The sequence below is a fragment of the Grammomys surdaster genome, unplaced genomic scaffold, assembly GCF_004785775.1.
Source record: "Grammomys surdaster isolate TR1022 unplaced genomic scaffold, NIH_TR_1.0 125982, whole genome shotgun sequence".
Lineage (NCBI taxonomy): Eukaryota > Metazoa > Chordata > Mammalia > Rodentia > Muridae > Grammomys > Grammomys surdaster.
In genome coordinates, this window is record NW_021620798.1 from 935,851 (window position 1) to 957,598 (window position 21,748).

At 35.4% G+C, this 21,748-nt stretch overlaps 1 protein-coding gene and 1 pseudogene across 2 annotated transcripts in view; one reads left to right on the forward strand and one right to left on the reverse strand.

Annotated features, from left to right (window-relative positions):
- Nucleotides 1-21,748, reverse strand: part of Atp11c (ATPase phospholipid transporting 11C) — a 182,689-nt gene that overhangs the window by 90,716 nt on the left and 70,225 nt on the right. For both annotated transcript variants that reach the window (XM_028754138.1, XM_028754139.1), the window contains 3 exons: nucleotides 16,111-16,230; nucleotides 2,710-2,799; nucleotides 341-421 (listed from right to left, as the gene is read on the reverse strand). In XM_028754138.1, coding sequence (XP_028609971.1) covers nucleotides 341-421; nucleotides 2,710-2,799; nucleotides 16,111-16,230 — 291 coding nt within the window. The remainder of the gene's footprint in view (nucleotides 1-340; nucleotides 422-2,709; nucleotides 2,800-16,110; nucleotides 16,231-21,748) is intronic.
- On the forward strand, nucleotides 4,119-4,871 carry LOC114609751 (annotated as a pseudogene).

Below are 21,748 nucleotides of genomic sequence, written 5' to 3' on the forward strand. Positions count from 1 at the left end.
CTCTCTCTCTCTCTCTCTCTCTCTCTCTCTCTCTCTCTCTCTCTCTCAGACACACACACAGACACACACACACACACGCACAGAGAGAGAGAGAGACAGAGACAGAGAGACAGAGACAGAGAGACAGAGACAGAGAGAGACAGAGAGAGAGAGAGATGAGCAAAATAGTAAATAAAGATGTTATTATCAGCTTAATTTAATAGGTTTTCAACAGGAACCAAATATAAACTAAAACCATCAAAAGTACTGTCTACATATATAAATATAAAAAAGAATATTTACAAGAAAATTCAAACTAGCCTTCATTAAAGGACAGGCATAGTTTATGTGAGAAATTTACCTGCTTGATTGCTGTAACAGTTATAACAAAGAAAAGTGGAAGTCCACTGGTAACTGGGCTGGTTGGTGTGTCTACTGTGACCTAGGTAGAAAAATTAAATTGAAAATAAAATTAGCTATTAACTCATGTTTAGCATTTACATGTTGCAAATATTTTAGACAAAATACATTCCACAAGTCAGATGAATATTAATTTTAATTATACTAAAACAAACTATATAACAGTTAATTTAAGAAAATTCAGCACTAGTTGTCACCTCCACTTAGATGATCTCATTTTTAGCAATGTTCATGTTGATTTACCAGCTAATATCTGAGAAGCATTCTGCAAGCCCCTGTACTGTTACCATCCAGCCTCTAGAGATCTTGGCTAATCAAGATGGAGAGAAGTTCTTGCCTTCCCATAGCTGAAAACTTACAAGGAAAATTAGACATTAAAACGAGCATACATATAGATACTCAGATCTACGGAGTAGTTAGGAGTTAACTAGCTCAAAGGAACTTTTCCAGGTACAACAAACAATATACACAGTTTCTCTTCTAGAAGGGTAAGTGACATGTGTTCAAGGAAATAAAGAAAAAACAGTGCTAAAAAAGTATGGTGTGAAATAGCCTGGAGAGGCAGGCATGAGTCAAAACATACAGAGAAAGCTGTTGGTTGTTGACTGTTCATTCCATAGTGGGAAATCTTTGAAGATTTTTAGACATGGAATGCTAACATGAAAAATTGTTCTCAATGCTTTATGAAGGACAGATTGAAAAAGAGTAAAAGATAGAGGGCAGGAGTCTAATTGGGAGACTACTGATCCAAGCGAAAGATGGATCAGGGTAGAAGTAAGAGATGTGAGAAGAAGTACTGAAGATATTCAGAAAAAAAAAATGGTACAATTGGTAAGTAATGAGCTATAACTATGAATAACAGATGTCCTGCAAGTGCTTGGTTAACATGCTTGAGTGAATGCTGTTTTCACTAAAGAAAAATGGAAAGAGAACTAGATTTGGGGGTGGGATTTTTGCTACAATCTGCCTTTACTTTACACTAGCATCTCTGACATCCAGCCAGGCCTATCCCTGACACAGAGAAGAGCATGTATAAGACTTTTACAGAGCCTTTCTGTAACCTCCTATTGCTGAGATGCTTGCCTAGCATTCCTGGCCACAGAAACCGCTTCAAAGATCAGTTCAACTATCATGCACTTTTGAAGCCCTTTTAGGCTCTTCTTCAGTTAAAAATTATCTTAACTTTCATGCCATAGCTTTAGTAGTTTACTGAATCTTTAATGGCTTTTACTATATTACATTAAGTGAAAATAAGACTTTATTATAAATTCTTTAAGGGTAGAGAAAAGCAGTATTTTGATCATATTTTGTTTTGGGGAATAGTGCACAACACACAATAGACAGTCATCATATATCTATCCAAATGAATTTAATTAAATACACTGTTTAGTATACTAAATTACTCATGCAAACAGAATTTTTGTTGTAGTTTATGTTTCTAAGACATCTGACCATGGATATAAGAGTTCATTCCCAAACACTTTATTTACTACTGAAATTGACTCTTTCCTAAAGTCTTTGGGAGGAAATTCCAAAGTGTACACTATAAAAGAGATAAGAATCAAAAGCATTATTTAAAAAGAAACTTAAAAAAATCTTTCTACTGAAATTGACTTGTTCCAAACTGGTTTCAAGGAGCAGGAATAAATTAAATTATCATACCATTTAGTCAAAACCTCAGAGTATTCAAACAAAAGCATTTAACATTATCAAAGTATTTGAGCAATTTCATAGGCATTTTTCTGTTTTGTTTAAAAAGATGAAAGGTATCATTAAAATTACTACTTTATGAAGGAATGAAAAATTAAAAACCTATGCAGCTCAAAATGTAGTTTATGATTTAAAATGTCTAAAATTTAAAATATCAAACAGTAGAAGGAACACTGAGAGGCAGATTTAGTTATAAGACTTTCAAACTTCAAGGAAGTAGGTGAATGAGGCAGAGAAAGGAGGATTCAGAAAGAAAAGCAGTGTGTCTAAATAAACTAAAACTGTTTAACAAAAGAAAACTCTTATTTAAGCTATTTTAGATTTTGATATATGCTAAATCACTAAGCTGTTATACAATGTACACTCTAAGACCAGATATTAAATCTGTGAAAAATTAAAGTAACAATGAAATAAAATCTCAACAAGTTTCAAAATACAACTTTAGAAAACTATAACATTACACATTTTTTATGTACAACTGTATTTCTACTTAAAAATAATAAGCAAATATATTTTAAGTCACAGGACAATTTAAGAGGACAAATTGTTTGAAAGAAGCAAATTTCTCCATGTCAAAGTAGCAGTTCATGGAGATCTTACCTGTACAAGGAAAATGATGAGAAAATAAAAATTTGCAATTCTTCTAAACTGTTCAAACAAATTCTTTGGGAGGAAATTCCAAAGTGTATACTATAAAAGAAATAAGAATCAAGAGCAGTATTAGAAAAGAAACTTAAAAAATCTTAGTACCATATAAGTGGTATTTAGTATATCTAACAATTGAAAACACACACAACTCATTACATTGGCATATATTTATTATTTATATTACATATAATTTATGTATATATATATTTAGAGATAGAGAATTTTTTCAGAAATGAAGCTTCATTGAGAATTTCATTGGGCATCTTAATCCTACATTTTAAATTTTTCGACCCAATCTAAAATATATTTCTTGCTATATGTTCTCATATAGTACATATACTTTGATTAGCATTCATTATTAGAAAAAAACATTAAATATTAGCCTTTTTCTGAAAGCACTATAAGACTTTGTTTATCATTAAAGAGTTCTCATCATTTTATATCCCCCCACTTTGTAAAACCTTATGCAAATATTTTAATCTCTCAACCTGACTTGGCAAAACTTTTGTTTGCAGGTTTGTAAGCCTCTTTTAAAAATGAGCCATTCACAAAAGACTATGAAGCCAGACCCCAAGCAATGGGAAGAAGACAGCTGCCACCTCCTGTAGAAGACAATCCAAGCGAACTTGTTGTCCTAGGTCCTTGCTCTTCCACTTTTGTGACTAGCTCATCTTTCTGATGAAAAGTCAAGTTTGACTTTGTCAGGGCACTTTAAGTTCACATCACTTTCTCTATCAGTACCACCTACCTTCATGTACAGCTGAGAATATGTGCACAGATGAAAAAGCGTATGTGTGAGTGCATACCATGTAGTTTCCTTTTTGACAAATCTTTTATTTATTTATCTATTTATTTATTTACACTCCAGAGTTTATTCCCAACCCCCCATCCCTGGTCTACCTTCCAACTGTTTCACATCCCATACCTCCTCCTCATCCCCTGTCTCCATGAGGATATCCCCACCTCCCCAACCCCCACCCAACTAAACCCCTAAACTCCCTGGGGCCTCCAGTCTCTTGAGGGTTAGATACATCTTCTCTAATTGAACTCAGATTTGGCAGGCAGTCCTCTGCTCAAGGACAGGGCCATTTTAAAAATAACAGAAGTAGGACATATTATAATAGGAAGACTTGAAACCAGAATTTATAAAAAACATACTTTTAGGGCAAAAGTCTGAATTTATACTTGGAAAGTCTGAACTTCAATCATTTGCATGTCATGAGAACACATCCGAAAAAGGACTACCCTTTCCCGTCCGGCTTGACCGAACCAGGCTTGTGGGCCAGTGACACCCAGAAATTAAGAGGTTTTTAAAACCTGGGAGCTCAGGAACGGCTCCGCGGCTGTCAACATGCCACAAAATGAATATATTGAATTACACCGCAAACGATATGGCTATCATTTGGACTACCATGAGAAAAAGAGAAAGAAAGAAGGTCGGGAGGCCCATGAATGTTCAAAGAAGGCAAAAAAAAATGATTGGCCTGAAGGCTAAGCTCTACCATAAACAGTGCCATGCTGAGAAAATACAAATGAAAAAGACTATTAAGATGCATGAAAAGAGAAACACCAAGCAGAAGGATGATGAGAAGACTCCACAAGGAGCAGTGCCTGCCTATCTGCTGGACAGAGAGGGGCAGTCCAGAGCAAAAGTACTTTCCAACATGATTAAGCAGAAACGAAAAGAAAAGGCGGGAAAATGGGAGGTTCCTCTACCCAAAGTTCGTGCCCAAGGAGAAACGGAAGTATTGAAAGTTATTTGCACAGGAAAAAGAAAAAAGAAGGCATGGAAGAGAATGGTTACTAAAGTCTGCTTTGTTGGTGATGGTTTTACAAGAAAACCACCTAAATATGAAAGGTTCATTAGGCCAATGGGTCTACGTTTCAAAAAAGCCCATGTCACACACCCTGAGCTGAAGGCTACTTTTTGCCTGCCTATACTCGGTGTGAAAAAGAATCCATCATCCCCATTATATACAACCCTGGGTGTGATCACCAAACGTACAGTTATTGAAGTGAATGTGAGCGAGCTGGGCCTTGTGACACAGGAGGCAAGGTTATTTAGGGAAAGTATGCCCAAGTCACCAACATTCCTGAAAATGATGGGTACATAAATGCAGTCTTGCTGGTTTGACAGTGACATCATACAAGTCATTCCACTCACTAGGAAGACTACATGCTGTCAGGAAAACACCATCGCTGTGACCTTTCTGAACTACCATGCAGCCTTACCCCGTGTGCAGTCATCAAGAAGTATTCATTAAGGTGTAAAGGAAAATAAAACACTGCCCTATTTTACAGTTGGTCTTTGGTTTGGGGGCCTAATGACTTATATGTTAATAAAATTTAGTGACAGAGTAGCAAGTATATAAAAGCATACTAAGGACTAGGTATGCAGCAATACAGGTCTGTCATTACTTGAAAATCAGCCACCAGTGTAGCTGAAAGTTCCTGTAAAGGTCAAGTATTTCCTATCTCAGTGTCATTAATCCTGAAATGTGGAACATTTTAAACACATAGTAGTGTTTAAATTCATAAAATATTATATTAGAAGTCTGAGAGACAGTAAATTGAATGAAAAAATTTCACAACTCAGTTTTTCACTCGTAATTAATGCTTTATGTGGTACTTTCAGTGAACTCAAGTGTATTTCCACCATTTGCCATATTCTAAAACTAGGGAGTACACTTATTGAGAATTGGCTTAGATAATTCTTGACCATGCACCAGTGACTTGAGATGTGGCAGCTAATTAGAATTGAAGGTCATGATTTGGGGTTGTAACTTAATCCACGTTCTTAAGAGTATATGTATATTATATTAATCTGTAATCACCATATTGCTTTAAATTGTTTATTTTTTTAAATCTACTTTCATAATACAGGCAATGTGATTAGTTGTGTCTTTAACAGAATCATCCAGTGTCTAACAATATTTTAAGCACATCTTCATGAATGAAACTTGGGGAAAAGAAAATTTAAAACACAAGACTAAAAAACAATCACAAAATATAGGTGTAAGTACTATTTTAAACAGTAAGAGGGAAAAAATAATGTAGCAAAGAAACAAACCATAAGTTCTCCATAAGACTTGGTATTCTGAACAATTTTTTTTAAAGTTTTAGAATATACAAAGATAATAAAGGAAAAGGAAGGCTGGTTCCTTGGAAATGATTGATCAGTAAAGATAAAATCACTTCAGGACCTTTCTTGTAATTAGATTTTACATTTTCTACCAATAAAAATGGGCAATGTGTATTTATTTGCCTAAGTTATGGAGAAAGGAAGTCTGACTTAAGGTAATCAGTGGATATTGCTGAAGTATGTTTTGCTTATTTTTTTAGGATTAAAACCAGCAAACTGTCTTATACATGGCAGGAAGTAATGAAACAAGCATTAGTTCTGTAACAGACCATGCCCCAAAACACCAGATTGCTAATGGACATAAAAGGCAAAAGCTGCGCTCTAAAATACAGTTACATATGAGTAGTATTAGTACAAATTCTTTATTTAACATCAAAATATGTTTCAGTTTGCTGGTGTGACCACAGCTTTGTAATTAATTGCAAAGGAGAGATAACCTCAGAGATGTTTAGTTGGTAGAAGAGCTTGAAGGTATACTATTCTAAAGTCACAAACCACTAGGTGACACTGTGGTCACCTGTTCAAAGTAGACCATTAGTGACTACAAGTCCTCCTTAGTCTCTGAAAATCAATGGAAAAAGGAAAGTAGACACACCAGTGGAAGAATGGACACATGGAGAGGACTGACATTCTAAGTCGTGCCATTTGACTTTATTTTAAAAAATCATAATAGAATCTCTTTAAAAGTTTTAAAGGAGCTTTACAATAAAATTCTTAAATACAAAAAAAAAAAAAAAACGAAAGAGAGAACACATCCACAGATATAGCTGCTGGAAAGTCAGGTTTTTTGTTTGTTTGTTTGTTTTTATAATTACCCATGGCCTGAGGGCAGTATTCCTATTTTAGTCAAGCTTCTACAATGGCATACATAGCTTGGTCATGCTAGCCATTTTTGTCCTTGGAATACTTTTATTCCTGCCCATCACGTTAAAGCTTGTCTTTAACAACATCAACATGTGGGCAGCCAAAGTACATGGCTTGAACCTGAAAATAGACACCCAGACAGAGTTATTAAATTAACAGGTTGGCAAGCCAAGGACGGGTAAGATTCTGCACAGAGTCTTACCAACCTAAGCAGAAGTGCATTGCTTTGGATAATGCATATTCTATGATGGGTAAGGAAGGCATTCTTCTCAGAACGACCTAAGGCAGGCTCAGTCTTGTTAACAAAATAAAAAAGAGGGAGAGACAGAGAGCCTTTGGGGCTGCTTGGCAAGAATCTGATATGGGCCAAGGACAAAGAAATGGGCTGCTTGGCAGGAATGTGACATAGGCCAAGGACAAGGAAGTAGGCTTCAGGCAGGAATCTGACATTAGGCTAGAACAAAGAATTAATTTCAGGCAGGAATCTAAATCTTAGGCTAGAACAAAGAAGTAACTTCAGACAGGAATCTAAATTTTAGGTTAGAACAAGGATGTAGGCTTCAGACATGAAAATGACTTTAGGCTAGGACAGGGAAGCTGGCTCAGATACTTTGGTCATCCTGATAAGCCCTTAGAAACAGTGATCATGGGAGTGTTCACATAATTGGGTTTAATGCCTTGCTTGTTCTTTGACTATTTGTGTTTATTGTATTGCTTGTTCCTTAACTATTTGCATCTATTGTATTGCTAGACACTTAAACTAGATCTGATCTTAATACATGTATGTAATTAAAATGGTATAAAAGCAAAAAGGAGGAGGGAGAATAGAATAGGGGGGTTCTAGGGAGGGGAAATGGGGAAAAGGGATGACATCTGAAATGTAAATAAATAAATTATCCAATAAAAAAAAATGAAAAAAAAAGAAAAGCCAGTCTTAGAGCATGTCAAGGTATATGGGAATTTACTGCTAATAGCCTTAAAATTTTTTAAATTTATATTAAACAATTTTAAGTATTTATTTTGTGGCTGGGAGGGGGGTAAGTGGACTATGATGTGCATGTGGAGGTCAGATGATAATTTTGACGCATCATTTTTTTCCTTCCCTACTCTTAATTTGGGTTGCCAGACTTACACAGCAAACCCCTTTACAATCTGGGACATCTTGTTGGCCACAACACCTCCTCCTTTAAACAAGGCTTAGGAGCTCTCAAGATTCAGAGAATCTAAAGAGAAAGAGTAGAGTATAATTGTGCTGGGCAGGGTTTTTGTTGTTGTTATTGTTGTTGTTTTGTTTTGGGGGTTTTCTTTGTGGTTGTTGTTAACTTGACACAAGACAGAGTCATCTGACAAGCAGGAACCTCAATTGAGAAAATGCTCTCAGAGTGAACTTTAATCAAGCCTATAGACTATGCCACCCCAGGGCAGGTGTTCCTGGGGTGTATAAGCAAGAAAGCAAACTGAGCAAGTCAGGAGGAACAAGTCAGTATGTAGCATTCCTACAAGGTTTACAATTGTTGCCTCCTGGTTCCTGCCTTTAGTTTCTGCCTTGATTTCCATTCATGATGATAAACTGTAAGGTAAAGTACATTCTTTCCTTCCCAAGTTGCTTTGGTCATGGTGTAATAGAAAACAAACTAAGCTAACAATCAATAGCCAACTAAAGATTATTTCTAAGGTTCAAAATAAGTACCTCAGAGAGAACCACAGTGATAGGAGATGGCTTACTAACAAAATATATATATTTAATATATATTTTTAAAGTAAAAACAGAAATGCCAGGGACACATTAAAGCCCAGCACTGAGAGACAGAGGCAGGAGGATCTTTATGAGTTTCAGGTCTTCCTGTACTACAGAATGAGGTTTTGACAGAAACCAACCAACCAACCAACGAACCACAAAGCAACCAAAAACTTAAAGTGCTGATTGAGCATTTATAATTTGGGAAAAAGAGTTCACACATTTTTCATGATATTCTCAAAGCGGTTCAAGATTTAAAAAAAGATAAGCATTTAAAACCATTGATATTGTGACTTGGAAACCAATATAATCTAAAACCAGAATTTAACTGTCTCAACCATTTCAAGTAAATAAATAAATGAAGGATAAATTCCAATAAACTCAAATAAACTCAACAGCTGACCTATTAGAACATTGACCTTCTGTTCTCAAACTACATGTTTTTTTTAAACTAGACAAATAAGCCTTAAGGGCACTTAAAAGTCCTTAATAGGGGTAGTATTAACAGATCAAAGGGAACCTTTTCTTCTTTGGATATAGTCCTCTTAGGTTACTTAGTGTTGTTTTGCAATACTGAGGATCCAAATCAGGTCTTTACAAAGATATACCACTACCTACACTACTGAAGTACATACACTACATGCCCTAGTACTGTTTTACTGTACCAGATTAACATTTTCCTTATGAATTTTAATTAGTCTCTTCATTGGAAATTAGTGTTCCTCTCTCCATAAGGACCACTAAGACCTCATGGTGTCATAACTTCCCTTACCATAAGTGCCTGACATAGTATTTTGCAAGAAACATGAGAATGTTTGTTTTGAGCAGGGTCTTATACTACAGCTAAGACTAATCTCACACTCAGGGCACTCCTCCGGTTTTGGCCTGCCGAGTCCTAGAACGACTGAGATCTCTAAATCAATCAAAAAACCATGAATAAAATTTGCACACTGGGCATTTAGATCACTGAAGTGAGCAGGATATAAAGTGAATAAGTAAAATAAAAAATAATCATCTATTCTATAAACTAAAACCAATAATAGCACAGATTAAGAGAAATATTTTTGGGCTGAAGAAATAACACAGCAGTTAAGAGTACTACTGGCTGCTCCTCCAGAGGTCCTGAGTTCAATTCTTGGCAACCACAATGGTAGTTGTAAGCCAATGGTAGCTCACAACCATATATAATGAGATCTCATTCCCTCTTGTGGGTGGGTGTGAAGATCGATCATACACACACACACACACATATACATATATATATATATATGTATATTAGTGAAAGAAAAACATTTTCAAAGAGTTTTCTAATAAGAAGCAAAATGGAACTTTAGACATATACATGAAGCTATTAAAGTTGACTTGTTTATCTAAAAACTAGACTCTCAGATTTGGTCTGCTGCTACATAAACAAAAACAATACCAATCACAGGAAGAAAGCACATATAGTAGTTGTTTTAAAAATAGTGATGAAATGGATTTCCTGTCCTAAGTTCTTCCCAAGAAGATACTTGTGCTATTTAAAAATAATTTATTTATGTTTTATGTATACAGGTAGTTTGCTTGAATGTATGTCTATGTACTATGCATGTGTCTGGTACCTGTGGAGGCCAGAAGAGGCATTTGAAACCCTTGAAACTGGAGTTACAGACAGTTTTGAGCCTTCACGTGGGTGCTAGGACAAGAAAATGCTCCTAGTTGTTAAGCTATTTTTCCTTAAACAATTTTAACTATTTTAATATGAAACCATAAAGTTAAAAATCAGTCCAAATATTTAAGAATATGTTTAAAAATGTTTCTATATAAAATACTATCACTGCAAGTATTTTTTATGGAGAGTATTTTCACTTATTTTGTAGTGAGTTAAATAATTGGTAGACACACACACAGCTCCTAAAACTGATATTATATGAAAAGTTGTATTGCTGCCTCAAACATTTACCATCTAAAAATAATTAAAACCAAGTTTTCTATCAAATAAATCTCCAAATATATAAAGTAGGTAAGTTGAAGTAAATATGAACTAAGCAACTGAAGGCTTGAGCATTATTTGTTTTGTGCCCAAAGTATGTGGTATAGCTCAGTGAGTGTGGTTTTATTATTTATCCCAAGCACCAGAGAGAAGAGTGAAAAGGCTGTTTTTATGTTAAGTCTACCAAGTTTCTCACTTAGCATTAAAACTACTGACAGGGAGGATTAACCTCTAATATTTTTGTATATCACAAGCAAAAGGTAAATAAAGTCAAGTTTGGCAGTACATATCTGTAGTCTTACTACTCAGGAAGGTGAGATAGGAGAACTGCCAGGAGTTCAAGGACAGTCTGGACTGTCCAGGCAAGGTAACATGGGGGAAAATAACAACCCTTGTCAAAAACAAACAAAAAAGAAAAAAAGGGGGACAAGGACACAGGTAAGAATGAAATACTATTTAAAAAGTAACTGATAAAGTTACCTGGAAACTGAACTGCACAAAGAACACAACCTTTCTAACCTACTAGAATCGTCTGGATGCAACAGAATAGAAAAGTAAGATTAATTATCCATACACTTTACATTGGTAACTGCTCACATGGCTAAATGAAGGTATTCAAGTTCCTATCAATTTTCTTTTATGCAGGCAGTGAGTGGAATTTTGAATTTCACAGTCTACCTTAATTACAGAACTTTCATTTTTCACACTATTCTATCTACTGTAAATTCCAATCTCCAAGACCCAATGAAGTCATTGACTAAAGCTGAATCAGAAGTTAGTAAAATTTTATTTTTAGTGAGTTATAAAAAATGAAAGAATTCCTCTCAGTTTTAATAAATTCTGCTATTAATGACTTTGGTCTTTATCATTTATTTATTTATTTGTTTGTTTATTATATGTGTTTATTGTCTGTGTATAAAAGATCACACACATGTGTGCCACAATGTACATGTAGAAGTCAAGGGACAACTTATAGGAGTCAATACTCACTTTATTTGATGTAGGAACCCAGATCATCAGGTTTGGTGTCATGTGCCTTTACTCACTGAACCATTTTACAGGCCTCAATTCAGTTTTTTTAAATAAAGGAAAATGATAGTGTAATTTTAGACCTAAAACTCTGATCAAAGACATAAGTTTAACATTATAAGTGAACTATGTATAACACATTTATTCTTGTTTCACTGAAGGAACACTGGAGCTCATAATTTATAAAAGAAACTAAAAAAAAAAACTTAAAAATAGTAACACAGTGTGCAATTAATGCTCCTTTTAGTAAGGAAGAGAATTTCCAATTCTGTGCCAGCTAAAAAACTATGGTGATAACCCAAAGTTCTTGTAGAGTACTTTAGTTTAGTAAGGCCTCATTTTTTTTCCTCAGGAAGTATTTGTGTTCTTAAAGCAAAAGAGTCATTAATTTTATAAGTAAATAGAATTTAAGGTCTAAGTCTTTGTCTCCAGTGCACCTTGCATTTATAACATACAATTCTTATAACACTGATTTTACAGGAAGTTATTTGTAAAGAAGAAGCACCCAAAAAGGAAGAATTGTTTTAATGACAACATAGAGAAAGAAATAATAAAATTTGCCACACGGTTTGAAGACAGCTAGCATATGCTATAAAGTTTATATTTCTTAAATTAAAGGCTGTGGTACAAATATATGGAACCAAAGGTAATACAAGGAAGACAAGGTCCAACTATAAAACTGTTGGTTTCTCTAGAGCAGATCCAAAGGCCTACTTCTAAAACTCTCTCCATACATTCAAATCTAAGAGTCCAAGAAAATCTATAGTAATGTACTGGAATAATCACAGAACACAAATAACGAACAGACACATTTGCTAGGTTAACAGATGGCAAACACAGTGGCAAATGCTTTATTTGTATCATTTAATTTCATCCTCATTACAATCCCCTGAAATGAACAATGCAATATACCTATTTTATGGATAAGAAAATTAAGGTTCAAGTTAAACAATTTTAACTTTCTATTCACTTCTTCTAAGTTGGGCATGGTGGTACATGCTTTTAATCCTGACACTTGGGAGGCAGAGGCAGGCAGATTCCTGTGAGGTTGAGGTCAGTCTGGTCTACATACTGAGTTTACAGACAGGTAGAGCTATACAAAGCCAAAAATATAAACAAACAAAAAACCCCAAACTCCACAAGTTTTTGTTCCCAGAAATGAGGCCCTCATCAACAAAAACATGCACTATCATTACCATTCACTATACTAAGGTTATCATATTAACATTTCTTTCTAAACCTAGTATAGTGACTCATGTCTATAATATTAGCACTTGAGAGGTAGTGGCAACACACACACACACACACACACACACACACACACTTGAGTTTAAGGTAAGCCTTTTTTCTGAAATTACTGTATTGTCAATTAGTCTTTGTATGGCTCAACAGTTTTCATTAAAAGGCAAAATAATGAGAAAAAGTATACGTATGGTATTCAGAGGAGGGGGACTAGAGGTATCTTCGTCTTTATGTGTACAAAAATGTTCACATTTGTATCATGGTTTTGTTTAAAAACAGAATTTTAGCTTTCTTGTGCTCTTTAAAACAAAAACATGTTATTGCATTGTTTAGATGCTGGCAAAAATGGAAGTTATATAAAATTTGAAAAAGCATTCCATTAAATACATAAAGATGAAGTACTAAAGTACAACAAATGATCATCACTAATTTAATGAAAAGTCACCATCAGCATAGCTCTTTAATGTCTTCCATTTAAGACACTATAGAAAATCATAGTTCTTTCAATTTGATGGAAAAGGGAAACTGAGGAAGGTACACAAGCAGCATAATGTGAAAAGGGATTTTTCTTCAAAGTTATTGGGCCATATACAGCAGTTTTATTCCTGGCTTTATCACAAGTGCTTGCTTATCAAGCTGGTATCTCTCTCTGGGTTTAGTTTCTCTATCTCTAAGTCAACAAGATGAACCTCAAAGGACCTTTTATTTCTTGTGTCTATGATTCTGAGCCAAAGATCTATAATTAATTGCTTAGTTGAGTAACATAGAATAAGTCAAAATCTATTCTGAAAAGACCATTCACTGTCTCACATACAAGTATATAAGCCACTGACTGTGAATAAAATTTCTGCCACAGTGTATATAAGAAAATCAGCATTTAACTGATTATTACAGTGTTCTACAGGCCTACATACATATCTGTTCACATATTTGACCCGGTCCATTCTGCTCCACGCTGCCCCTCATTTGGGCACCACTATGTCCTGGCCCGTTCGGGTCAGTCAACAGGGTCTAGCAAGAGAGAGAGAGAGTGGAGATGGAGGGGCAAGAGATGTAAAGAATGGAGACAAGACAGAGAGTCTGCTCAAGTCCTGTTTATTGAAAGGAAATCCTGGGTATATAAGCACAAGCAGGGGAACACAGCTGAAGGCACTTTACCACGTACGCCTTGCAACTGGGGGCATTAAACAACAAAAAAAGATATGTAAGAAAAATAAGATGTTTATCAGAGTGTGCTCAGCTGTTGCAGGCTGTTGAAAACAAGTCTCTTGTCAGGGTATATGGCTCGAGATGTCTGCAAAGATGATAGCCGCTTTCTGCTAGGAGTCGGCTCCCAACACATATTAATCTTTTATTTCTTTTTGTAGATACACTATCTCACACAATACAATCCCAGCTCTCCTATAACCCAGAGATCTGTGTGCTTCTGCTTATATTTTACATATTAATATTTGAACTGAAAATAATCTCCATTATGCCACTGCCTACAGGAGAAACTAAAGGAATATTTAAACACCAGAATGTGCTGGATTGTTAAAGGCAGAATTTTAGAGCCTAAGTGACTGCAGATGTTCGCTGAATTAAATGTCACTAATGCTTTAGCTCTCCTTTGCCAGAGTGCATTTGGAAGTCAAGAACATTATCAAAATATATTCCATGCTACAAGAGATTTTAGTAAACCAGGTATCTACTACCTAACACCTTGCCTGGTTGGCCAGCAAGAAACATCAGTAAATTAATACTAGCAGAGTGATGACTACTTGGTACTAGGAGCTTTAAGAAGTGTTTTCATCTATGAAGTATTAGCCATTTTATAAATTGTATTTATTAATTTAACAAAGGTGATATAGCTAGTAAATACTTTATCCAGATTTAAATGCAGGTATCCAAACTTGCAGGACCCTTCACCATACTGAAGTAAGACCATTATTCAAAAAGTGATGTGGCCGTTGTGGTTAAACTTTACAGGTCAAGCAATATGAAGCCAAAATGTACCCTTTAGGACCCAGAACACAAATCAGAAGAAAGAGAGAGGAGAGGAGAGATGCAAAGGGAAGTCACTATGCACCCTCCAAAAGAAATCATGTACAGTCTAATCCTTTCAAGGGCAATTCAGAAAGAAAGCTTTACACAAGTAAATAATTAACAAGTCCCTATGTTGGCAAGTGCTCTACCACTGAGAAACATCCCTCCCCAGCACAATAATTACTACTTTTAGCACATTTTAAGGCCTAAAGTAATATGCACCATCATCAGGCACTGTGAATCATAATGGGAGGCAAGTGATAGGCTTTTTAAAATGTAAATTTTCATTCAGCGTAATAATTACCACAGTTGGCATTATGATTTGTATATGACCATGTGCATATACATACATAACTGCATCAGCATTCTTAGAAGCATGAATGAATATATCCCACTTTGTATGAATATCTCATGAGGCTTTAAAAAAAAAAAGACTTTCTAGAGATTCCTAGGAACTCCCAGAGACCTGGGATGGGGGAAGCTCCCAGGAGTTTATGGGAGTGACCTAAGGTGAGATGCTCTACAGTCGGGAGAGGGAACCTGGAGAGGCCACCCCTGTAGCCAGGCAGGATCCCCAGTGGAGGGATAAGGACACCAACTCACTTATGAAAATTTCAACCCAAAATTTGTCCTGTCTAAAAGCAATGCAGGGACAAAGATGGAGCAGAGACTAAGGGGCTGGCCAACCAATAACCAGCCCAACTTGAGACCTATGGGCTAGCACCAATATCTGACACTATTAATGATATTCTGTTATGCTTGCAGACCAGAGTCTGGCACAACTGTCCCCTGAGAGGCTCTACCCAGCAGCTGACTAAAACAGATACAGATACACACAACCGAACATTAGGTGGAGGTTGGGAACTCTTATGGAAGAGTTGGGGGAAGGATTGAAGGCCCTGAAGTAGATGGAAACTCCACAGGAAGACCAACAGAGTCAACTAACATGGACCCTTAGGAGCTCTCAGGGAGTGAGCCACTAAACAAAAAAACACACAGGCTGGAACAAGGCCTCTGGCACATATGTAGAAAATGTGTAGCTCAGTTACAGTTTCCATATGGGTCCCCCCAATAACTGGAGCAGGGGCTGTCCCTAAAGCAACAGCCTGACTATGGAATCTGTTCCCCAAAAGGGCTACCTTGTCTGGCCTCAGTAGGAGAGGATGCAACTGACCCTACAGAGACTTGATGCTCCAAGGCTGGGTGATATGGGGTTTGGAGGTGAGGATTCCTCTCAGAGAAGGAGAGGAGGTACTGGGAAGGGACTATGTGAGGAGGAATTGGGGTAGAAGTGATAAGGATGTAAAGAAATTAATTTAAGAAAAAAGAAACACAACTTACCTTAGATGAGACTATTCTATTATCACAAAATCTCTGTGCAATGTAAGCTTCTGTTCCTGAAATGGGCTGATTGCCAACAAATACTGTACGTGTACCAACTCGTTTCTCTTCTCCAGCGCACTAACCAAGAGAAAGAAGGAAAAGGAAAGCTTTTTAGCATATTTCTCCATGTTTTTACCAAGCTTAGAATTCTAGTGAAATCAGAGGAACAGGCAAAGGTAAAAACACTGTCAAGAAATTAAAATCCACAAATCTCTTAGTTGTTTATCCTAGCAAAACTGTTGTTTGAACCAAGCGGTCTAAAGCCAAAAGTACAATTCTAGAATAGAGAAAGCATATAAAGGCATTTAAAGAACTTTATCTGAACATATGGCACTCTGATATACTGATAATTTAATAATAAAGATTCCTGGAAATATGTTGTAAGAGTGGTTACTCTGATACTGTGCTGTATACCCTAAAGAAGAAAGTAATTGCAATTACTCTTTTCTGTATGTTTTCTTTAACTAATCTCATATTGTCAGGAAGGAAGATTCAATAATAAACTATACTTGAACAGATTTTGACACAAGTTTTGTCTAGCTCCTATGCAGGCCCATTCAATTCTCCCAAACAATAATTTACTAATCACAGTGTAAGCCCATCCATCCACCTAAACTCATTTGTTATTCCTCAAATTGTCATATTCTTCATCTTCTCATCCCTTATAAAGCAAATTTCTAATAGGCTGAGTGGTAGTTTACATTTGTATATAAGTATGTAGGAGGACTCTCAGGAGTTTGAGGCTAGCCTGGTCTCAAATACAAACAAACAAACAAACAAAATCTCCAAACAAAACAAAACCAACTGCATAAATACAAATGAGTTTATAGATAATCTGGATCCCATTTGATTAACTGAGCAACTAATTGCAGCTCTTTGGTTCTCTTAAAATACATGGTAAAATTAATGAATCTACTGCCAACTCATTTACTGAAAATTTGGAAGGCATCTTATAGAAACATCACTGTATTTTTATTGCCAGCCATAATACTTCAGCCATAGTCCAAATGTAGCTCAACTATTATCTTTACAGCAAAACTCTAACTTAAAAAAATATTAGGCTGCGAGAATTTTATTTATTATACAACTCCTGAGGACCATCTTGTCAACTAACATATCAAAAAATAGAAAGCACAATACAAATTATTTCTAAACGTGAAATAATTACTTATAACTTTATAAGTCAAATCCTATTAATGGAATGATCATCATTTTCTACAAAGAAACTGTATGATTCTTTGCTTTTATAGGAGTTTCCTTTTGATCTCTCAGAGTCTACTGTCCTAAAGTCACTTCAGACAATATATTTGTAATTCTTCTTGTACATCTTTTAAAAGTAGACTCATTGAATCTAGAAGACCCAAAGTAATGCTCTAGTATATGTAAAACCTACTGGGATTTCACTGTTATCTCTATTTTTAAAATTTAAAATGGGATCTGGAGAGATGTCTCAGCAGTTAAGAGCACTGACTACTCTTCCAGAGGTCCTAAATTCAATTCCCAACAAACCACATGGTGGCTCACAACCATCTGTAATTGGATCTGATGCCCCCTTCTGGTATGTCTGATATATACAGTGTACATATATGTATTAAATAAATCTTTAAAACATAATTAAAAAATTTAAAATGTTTATGTGTGTGACTGATTTGTCTATATGTCTGTCTGTGCACAGTGCCCAAGGAGGCTAGAATAGGATACTAGATTTCTATAACTGGAATTATAAATGTTTGTGAGCTGCCATGTGGGAGCTGGAAACAAAACTTGGGTCCTCTGGAAGAGCATCAGTGCTTTTAACCAATAAGCCATCACTCTAGTGTTCTCCTCTCTTTGCTTAAAACAGAATCCATTTCTAAGAAATTCACGACAGTCTTTGATAGTGCTATATTAGAAACAGTGTCTAAACATACTGGCTAGAAACTAGTATTTATAGTCATTCTTATTTTTAATGATAATTCCTCAATTGAAGTATTTTGAAATACGAGACACAAAGACTTTTTGGTGAGTTATTCAAGTGTCAAGGATGTAAATCTTTAAAATAATGTTAGAAGCAAGATTCCTTAAAAATTTCAAAGTTTTTCAAATGTCTATTATGTTTGTATATTTACTGTCTGCATTTGTTTGTATCTTTTGAAGTTATTATTTGTAAAATTTACCTTAAAAATAAAAACCACCCTGAGTATAAAGCATAATTTTTTACTACTTTTAGCTTAAGTTTATGAAACAAAATTTATAATCATCCAAAATAATGGAAAACACTAACAGAAACACAGGCTTAGTGTTTATCTCAGTAGTAGAGTGCTTGTCTATCACATTCAAGGCCCTGGGTTTGATCTCCACCACCACAAAAAAAAAAAAATACCCACATTTTAAAAAAGTAATAAAAGTCAACTGCAGGGAGTAGAGGAATCTGTGAGTGGATGTGTATTGTTTATACAGGCATTCATATCAAGTATACCAATGTCTGAGACCAACAAGACTGGTAAAGTGTTCTCTGGATCAGGCTCAGTGAAACTGCAAAGCCTTCCTCTGGTTCATGTATGGATATTCATATTGTCTGTAGAAATGCCACTTGTAGCTTCCTCCTAGATGCTTTGTAACCTGAGACTGCTCCCCTATAGAAAACATGCTTCCTCATACAGCAGTGTACAACAAATCCACCTCCTCAGTTCAGAGCTACAAAAAAAATAAGTTACGGATTTCCAGGTGCACTGTTGGTGTCCCCCCACCACCTACCTCAGCTTTTCTCTATGTGTCTTTTGTGTATTGCATCTTCATTCCCTGCCCTGTTGCCCAAGACTGTGCACATGGTGCACAGACTTGCAGATAGAACACCCACACATAGGAAATAAAAATAAATAAATAAAATTAAAGCAGCAAGAAAGATAAGGAAGAGACAGATGAAGTAGAGAGGGCCAGTAGAGCAGGATGCTTCTTGTACTGTCAATATAGCTTCTCCTCTCAATTACAGTGGCTACTAATTAGCTTAAGATAAAAATGAACTAGGACTTTCCTATCCTTAAATGATCTTCAACTTCTTTGGTCCTGGAAAGAAAATATATAATATTAAGCACAAGTTTTTATGAATCCTATATAGATGAATGATATTTACAGTTTTACTAAGAGGTTTCCCCACACATATTACCTTTCAAATTAGGTTTAAGTGATTTCTATCTCCATAAATTTGAGAAAACAGATTGAAGTTATGTGCAAGTAGGTGTGTATTTAGGTACAGATGCTAGAAGTGGCTGTTAGACAGCAATATAGAGCATGAGAGAAGATACATAATACATATTTTCCAAAATTTTCAAAGGTCTTTTAATGTACGGAAGGTTGAGATTTGAAACAGCATGAGGCCTGGAGATGGGGTGATATGAAGCATGTGTCTTTTGCATGTTTGCTTTTCCCTAATTCTGATGAAACTGGAGTCTCTGGTGGCATAAATGTCACATACAATGACAACTATAAATTTGTGTAATTTCACTATAATTTTCCACTTGATACCAATGTAGAGTGCTAAAACAGTAGTGCTTTAAATAATATACATACGTACTTTTGCCAAAGCAGAGAAATCCAAGAAGGAAACATAAAGAAACAATTTCATTTGGATGGAAGACAATATAGTTTTGGTGTAGGAGTATGTAATTCCTGTTAGTGGTAATGCATTTAAGTTCATTAGGAGTCCATCTTGTGTTGGACTGAGTCCCATCCAAATGTCCTTAGGAACATTATTTTTTAAGCCTGAAATAGGCTAGCACCAATTCTATTTTACGGACACAATCACTAATTAACAGTATTCTTGTAACTGTACAAACATTAAAATTATACTTTGAACATATGCATAACAGAGAGTAAAGCTTAATTTTCCTTCTCATGATGAAAATCACCGGCCTGAGCCAGCACTTGTGAGGCATGAGAACTGGAGATTCTAGACTGGCTGGACAATGTAGAACCTTATTTGAGCAAACAAAAATCACCTTCCTGTGCCTACATAGTTTTGAAACAAACACACACACAGACACAGACACACACAGACACACACAGACACAGACAGACAGACAGACAGACAGACAGACACACACACACACAAATTTATACCAAAAATAATCGCTCAAAACAGCAAAAATGAGAGAAAAATGCTATTCTCAATTATGACCATCTTTGGTCCAAGGCTTTAATATTCATTTTAAAAGGAAGGACGTTGGAAGTATAATTTGTTTCTGGCATTCAGACCTTTGATTGGATAAGTAAGAGCCTCAGTATAAAACTGTAACTATAAAAACTAACAGGGGAGTGGAAACAAAGGCTACCTCGGCATCCTTTTAAGGTTTGGCAAACTTATTACCTAGTCATATATATCTGTGATTAGTAATCTTGACTATGTATCACGTTTACATTCACACTGATACATGGGTCTACTGCTTAATATTTTTCTGGATGTTTTACAGGTGAAAAAAATACATAAGTGGGCCTGAAATTACTACTAACTTACTGTACTAAAATTATGCTTATTGGCAACTATCAGCCTATAAAATTTCAATATAGTAGTCATAATCCTGCCTGAAGTTTTTTCAGATTACAATACTTTTAATAATTTGCTTTTACATGATAAAATCCAAAATTGAAAAAAAAATCATCATGAAACAAACTTTTCAAACCATTTTCAACTGTTCACAAAATGAAACTTTGTTTGATGCTTCATTTTGTATGTGTCTTGTCTTCCATTCAGATCATTAATAATGAGACTTGTAGGTACTAATATAATACAAAGCTATCTCTATTATTAGCAAATGATCTTAGCAGATGTTATCCTTGGTAATTACATAATGTTTTGAATGGTCAGATTTCTCTCTTGGAGTTCCTAATAATAAATAAAAGTGAAGAAAAATACTAATTAAAACTTGAAAGGAGCTGGAGAGATGGCTCAAAAGTTAAAAGAGCACTGAGCACTCTTCCAGAAGCCATAGGGCAGCAGACAATTGTCTCTAACTCCTGCCAGGAAATCTAACATACACTTTGAATTCCTCTGGCACCAAGCATGCCCTTGCTGCACAAACATACAGGCAGCCAAAACACCCACATACATAAAATAAACAAATAAAAATTAAATGAAAATAAACTGAAGATATAAATGATTTTAAACTAATCACATCCCAACCAAATCTATTTTCTTCCTTGAATATTAGTATATTTTAACTGCACAATCAGGCTAAAAATGGGGGAAAAAAATCCCAATACTGAAAAAATGACATTTGATCAAAAGCTCAGATGTCTATTTAAAAGCTTCCCCCTCAAAGTCAGATAACTATCCGAGGATTTGTGGGGAGCGGTGCAGGGAGGAGAATAGTACAGAGCAACGAAATGACTGCGGTATACTGAGCTTCTTGGTTAAAATTACTACAATGTGCTCAATAGTCAATTATCTGAGGTTTTCAAGCTCATTCCATTGTAACAAACCAAGGTAAATAATCGTAATTTTAATTTACAGTCTTAATGAGAAAATGAATCTTAAAAATGTATGTTTCACATTTTGCTTTTACTGCAACTTCTTAAGTGATCAAGCTGTTTCTTCCTCCTTTACCTGAGTTAGTAAAGC